General features: G+C 30.9%; 1 protein-coding gene across 5 annotated transcripts in view; it reads right to left on the bottom strand.

Moving 5' to 3' along the window:
* Positions 1-1,263: 1,263 nt before the first annotated feature.
* The window catches only part of LOC143042028 (cytoplasmic dynein 2 heavy chain 1-like), a 70,390-nt gene continuing 65,428 nt past the window's right edge, over positions 1,264-6,225 (bottom strand). For all 5 annotated transcript variants that reach the window (XM_076214247.1, XM_076214245.1, XM_076214249.1 and 2 more), the window contains 6 exons: positions 5,882-6,075; positions 5,024-5,245; positions 4,224-4,439; positions 3,612-3,811; positions 2,903-3,101; positions 1,264-2,051 (listed from right to left, as the gene is read on the bottom strand). In XM_076214247.1, the coding sequence (XP_076070362.1) occupies positions 1,893-2,051; positions 2,903-3,101; positions 3,612-3,811; positions 4,224-4,439; positions 5,024-5,245; positions 5,882-6,075 (1,190 nt within the window). In that variant the 3' untranslated portion in view covers positions 1,264-1,892. The remainder of the gene's footprint in view (positions 2,052-2,902; positions 3,102-3,611; positions 3,812-4,223; positions 4,440-5,023; positions 5,246-5,881; positions 6,076-6,225) is intronic.

The raw sequence follows: 6,225 nt of genomic DNA, 5'->3' as shown, positions 1-6,225 counted from the left end.
TCCATGCATATTAAAGAAATTTATAGAATAAATTAACATACATCTATTGTGCATTTTTGCAATGTAAATCTCCAAGAATGAAAAGCAGGAAATTTTACAGCTACTAGGCAGATGTAGAATATAAGACAACAAATGTGTCTTGAATTAGGAATTAACTCATCATAAATACCAGGATAGCAACAGTGTCTACAATCTTTCAGGATAATGGCTGTGAATTTATTCATATATCATAGCAAAAGAGATGTTTACTCCCCCCTCAGCATTAGTTTTAATCCCAGATAAGAAGCCCAAGACACCAATTTATATACCCTTGTTAAAAGTAAAATAAAAAATAATACAGAACTCTGAAGGAAAAAATTCAAAACGGAAAGTCCCTAATTAAATGGCAAATCAAATGAAAAAACACATCAAACGAATGAACAACAACTATCATATTCCTGACTTGGTACAGGCATTTTCAAATGTAGAAAATGGTGGATTGAACCTGGTTTTATAGCACTGAGCCTCTCACTTGTACGACAGTCGCATCAAATTCCATTATATTGACATCAATGTGTGACAAAATGTCACAAATAGGGGTAGAACAACAACACGGAACCCATCAAAAACTTAAGGTAATTTCAGGTGCTTCGGAAGGGTAAGCATATCCTGCTCCACATGTGATGTTGCTCATGTTATAACAGAACCCTCATGGTTATTATTGAATAACACTTTCATACTACCTTTGTACTCTTCTCTCTCTGGGTACACAACTTTTTTCTGAATATTTTCAGGTGCTTGTCTGTGTTACTTAGATGTAAATCATTCCACATTTTGAATTAACTCTTTTTTCAACTATCATTTACAACAAGCATAATTTTCACATGCATATAGTGTTCTAAGTCAATTTTAACCAGCATGTGTACTCTGTGCCAGCAAAGTTTTAAACGTTTTTCTTGAATGTGCATTCTACTTGGACAGAAGTTTGGCCATTTTTGAAAGATTACACCATTATAAATAAGCAGCTGCACCATGAGCACTTGAAACATCCTTTTGTGCATTTTACAATAAGATAGATTGATAAATAATTGCTAAAAGCCAAGACTTTAAAGGAAGAAATAAAGGCTATGTCCTGTAGGTAGAACTGATTAAAAGAAGTCTCCTTCTTGTGCAATAATTTAGAATAAGGGGATTGCTGTATTATGATACACCCGTGAATTACTTTAGGATATTATCTTTGCTATAGGGTCCAGGTTTTTGGAGAATAACAAAAAACAAAAGCAATTAAGTGCAGAATTTAATCTATCAGATCTAACAATACTTATTAACTTTAATAAGATAAATAAATAATTAATACATTTCATAACATAAAATCACAGACTATTCAATGGACGGACTTTTGTCATATAACAATGATCTTCATAAATTATCATAAAAATATAGTTTCATCCTATTCATATATCATTTTATATATACTATTTTAATATTGCCAAGATGTATTAACATTCTTAAAAAATCTTTATATTAGTTATTCTAGTACATATCTCAACAACAATTCATAAATAAATTTTACTTATTTTATAAATACTTTAGTCCAATTTTGTTTTTTATTTTATATATATTTTTTAATATCCAAAAGATAAACTAACATTATAACAATACAAAATCTTATCTTTCGTTATTTAAATGATTTTCATATTTGATATAAACCAATTTAATATATTTTTGACTCATTTTTTAAATAAAGCAATCTAGTAAAAATGAAAGTAACAGTGATTGGTGAATTACAACCAAATTCTAACAGCAAACAAATTATAAATAAATAAATACATAACAGCACAATATCACTCTAACTAAACAGGATATGCAACATAATAATTATATCTCTTATGTCTCAAATAAAAACAGTTCAATTACTGAGTTTTAAGGAAGAGGGCAGCACCGCATTGCAGCCAGACATTTTTATTTCCACCACACGGTACCTCCATTTTAGCAACAATACGATCTCGCTCATTACTGGTGTAGATAGGTATAGAGATGGTGTCATCCAAACTGTATGCGTCTGGAGAATCCTGGAAATAATTCAAAAGGTTCTTAGATTAAAACTCTGGTTTCTTTTCAAATTTGAAGTTTCAATAATTGTTTCTTTTTTTTTCTATAATTCTTAACCATTAGAAAATATACCCCCTAATTTCGGTGGTTGTGTTCCATTAGCACAATTATCATACACAGTAAAATACTTTTTTATTAGTTTTCCAAATGTTTTTTTCTCCAAATTAGTTTTAACAAATACATCATCATTTAATAGCAAACAGTTATTTAGGACCATAAGTCTATCTAATATGTGCACATGATCCTACTGAAACAAAATTTCAAAAAAATTTACTAAAAAAAGATACTAAAATCATCAAGCAAAGCTGACCTTTGATGATTTTCTTGCAGTTCATTTTATGCCTAGATTTCATGTAATTTTCTTCAAGAAATTCACAAATAATTGAAACCTCTGGAATAATTATTAATCTACAGTACATTTATATTGTGGACGAAAAAAAGAATGTTTCCCTAGTACACAGATGCCCCATCCGCACTATCATTTTCTATGTTCAGTGGACCGTGAAAATGGGGTTAAAAATTGTAATATGGCTTTAAAATTAGAAAGATCATATTATAAGGAACATTTGTACTAAGTTTCGAGTTGATTGGACTGCAACTTCATCAAAAACTACCTCAACCAAAAACTTAATCCTGAAGCAGGACAGACAGACAAACGAATGAACAGACAAGATGAACAGATGAACGAATGGACACACAGAAAAGTAAACATAATGCCCATAAATGGGGCATAATAAATGGGACATAAAATATTAATTTCAAGGCATTCAAATCAAGAATGCTTTAAATTACTAGTTAGTTTGATAATTACCTTAGGTATCCACCCAATAACACATGGTGGGATTCCTGATACACTGGGGGAATCTCTCTGATTCTCTGACAGTCTGGAACCATCAAAACTACAGCCTTCCATCAGAAGTCCTCCAATTCTAACCTGGATTTTAGCTCCCTGTATAGACCCCTTCCAGCTGGCACCAAACTTCAAGCTGTCCATAGATACACCTAACTCTCTGTGAATAAAAAGAACAAATTTAATCAACAGCAAATGTATTATGAAATTTAATGAACAACACAAAGATGTTAGCCATCAACAATGGTATATATGAAAGAAACAAAGTTTGAATACTAAGAAATATCATAACTTATACAAAAATATATGTTCTGAAAATTATACTGATAACTAGGGCAACTGTCCATTTCAATTTACAACAACAGTTTTTTATAATCTGATTCAGGTATAAATAGCTTTTGAATGTCTCATAAGTTCATTTAAGAAAGCATATAAGCATATAACTGGACTTAAGTATGACATCCATAATCATTTAACTAATACACATTTTTGTTAAGGGGCCAGCTAAAGCACATCTCTCGGTGCCAGTTTTTCTCGCTATATTGAAGACCCATTTTTTGCCTTCGGCTGTTTTCTACTCTTTGGTCAGATTATTGTCTCTTTGACATATTCCCCATTTCCATTCTCAATTTTATTTACATAAATTATCTCTGAGAGAGATTGGACCTACCTTGCAGTTTGTTGTCTCAAAGCATTTATAAATGTATCAGGATGGAATAGTTCTGATAGATCTAATGTATCTCTCAGTATGGTATTATGTGTAGCTTTGTCTACCCAGGTCTGTATGGCTATAGCCCTGGATACTAGTCCACGTAGGTACTGTATAGGGTCTTCTGGTCCATCCCAATTACTTAACCATGTTAGGGGAGTCTGAAATAATACACCTCAATATAAACATCATGAACAAGAAAGATATCCCAAAAGTTCTTCTTCAATATAGTGAAGGTGAACTTAAAATTTATAAATAAGCAATGTCTTATATTATGACACAGTATTCTATTTTTTATTTGGTTTGTTTGTCTGTTTCTGTTTCTGCTTTTTTGTTTTTGTTAGGTATGGGATGAGTATCACATACTATATATATATATAAAAAAAAACAAAAAAACCAAGCTTCTAGACTGAAAGTATCCACTTTACATCTAAATAACTATGTCTTTCTATTGAAAAACTGTATCAAAGTACAATAATGAAATTCATCATCAAGACTGGCTTTTAAAAAGCAAACTGCAAGTGGAAACACTGAATAATAAGAACAGATGTAATCCATATTTAAAATACCAACCTCTTGATGCAGTAATGCAGCAGCTAGCTTCTGTGCCTCTGAGGTCAATAACATGGTTCCCCTGATGATCTTACTGAGTGATGCCAGGGACTGGTGAATACTTTGGACCAGTTTGATGGCATTGTAATATTCCAACTTGATGAATGATACAACAGGCAGTTCCTGTCCTGTCTTGTCAGAGGGTGGAGAAACTCTGGCTTGGATTATGTTGGCTCCCTAAAAGTACAAAATTATAATTTGAAATATAATGTGTAGTGTAATTTCATCTAAATCTCTCATTTTATTTAATCAATTTCTTGCAAATGTAGCGTAAAAATACTGTACATCATATTTTCTCTTTTAAAAGTAAATAAGAAAAATCGAGAATAAGATTACTCTTAGACAAGAATTTTTGTAGAAAGGACACCATGCCCAATTTGCACTCTAACATTTCAATATGCAGTGAATATCTGATTTTTGAAAGTAATATCACAAGTGTGAACTATCCAGACACTGGAGAGAACCTTCTATTTTTCTTTAATTCTAAATTTGGATACTTCCGTTGCTGAAAAAATATCTCATAATTCACCCTCCTTATCATCATTTTTTTGACAAATAATAGTGAAAATATTCAAGAACAGCAAGCTTTATGACATGTTTTAGGGAATTATTTCATTAATGATTAGATTAATTTGAGTAAAGATTGTAAGAATTGCTTATCTTAAAGAAAGGTTAGATACTGAAGAAAACATCATAAAATACATTCTACAACAAATCTCCCGCTTTGGAGGTTTAAATGGTACAGTATATAATATACTTACAGAATTTAGTTTCTTCCACAGATTCAGAACTGGTCCTAGTTCATTAGCCCAGACTTCCTTATCAAACTTGCTGGCTTTAACGTCAGCTCTCTGTAACACCTTCAGTTGTGATATAACTTGTGAACTAACAATACGCTGGGCAGATCTTTCTATATTCTCTGGTAAACCAAAGTAAGATGGCTTATCAAACTCTGGTAGCTCTTCTATAGCATCAATATAATCCTGTTAATATAAAGTAAAATTACACATAAAATTCTATTATGTAAAACTATCAAGTAAATCTGCCTGATGTCCCAATTTTCTTTCATTAATCTTAGGCAAAGCATTTAAAGTTGAAATATTAAATCACTATTTTCAGACAATAAGCTTCTTTTTTTTATAAGTTTTTCATGGTTTTACTGTTTATATTCAAAGGTCTTTATTTCTATATCAAAGAGATAATTTTATCATATTGGAAAGATAACCTGTCATTAACTGTATAAATCATAGTCAAAAGTAGTATACTGGAAACAATCAAGGCTCCCCAAAAACAGGTATTTGAGACACAAGAAACTTTTAAAAAATCATACTGTTAATGTCATTCTAACGCAACTGTTCACAAAATGTCTTTCTAAAACCTATTTAGTAGTTTTAAAATAAGTTATAAACTGTTACAGTTAACCATGTTTTTATTTAAATCAGTGGTTAAGGAAATCAAAGTGTATTCGAAAATTGAAAATCATATCAAGTTAGCTAATTTAAAAATTTGAAGAAAAAAAATTTGGATAACATTAAGTGAGCTGTTTCTTATTTAAACTATGAGCTAAATGTAGATCTAAAATAAATTTAGATTATTTATATCACACAGTTAAAACATACCCTATAGTTAGTAGATGATGGTAGTTTGAGTGCTCCAAGACGTTTGTTTCTGGATTGGCTGGATAACACACTGCCATCAAAGAACTGTTTCAAGTAGGACACCATCACTCGTAAATCAAATGGATTATCTACCCTTCCTCCATAGATAGCAAACTCATACAAACCATGAACAAACTGCCATTGTACTTCAGAACCTAGAAATATTAAATTTATTAATAATTATTGTGCATGTAAGCTCTAAATTAAATGAAAAGAAAATTTACAATTCAAGAGTCCAATCTTGGGTCTCTTGCTGGAGTTGTTCATTTTATATTTTCTTTTTCAAACTCCTGATGTTGACTAAA

This window comes from Mytilus galloprovincialis, chromosome 8 (assembly GCF_965363235.1).
Source record: "Mytilus galloprovincialis chromosome 8, xbMytGall1.hap1.1, whole genome shotgun sequence".
In the NCBI taxonomy this organism is placed as follows: Eukaryota; Metazoa; Mollusca; class Bivalvia; order Mytilida; family Mytilidae; genus Mytilus; species Mytilus galloprovincialis.
Note: the sequence above shows the minus strand (reverse complement) of the source record. Positions and strands in the feature narration are given on the sequence as shown.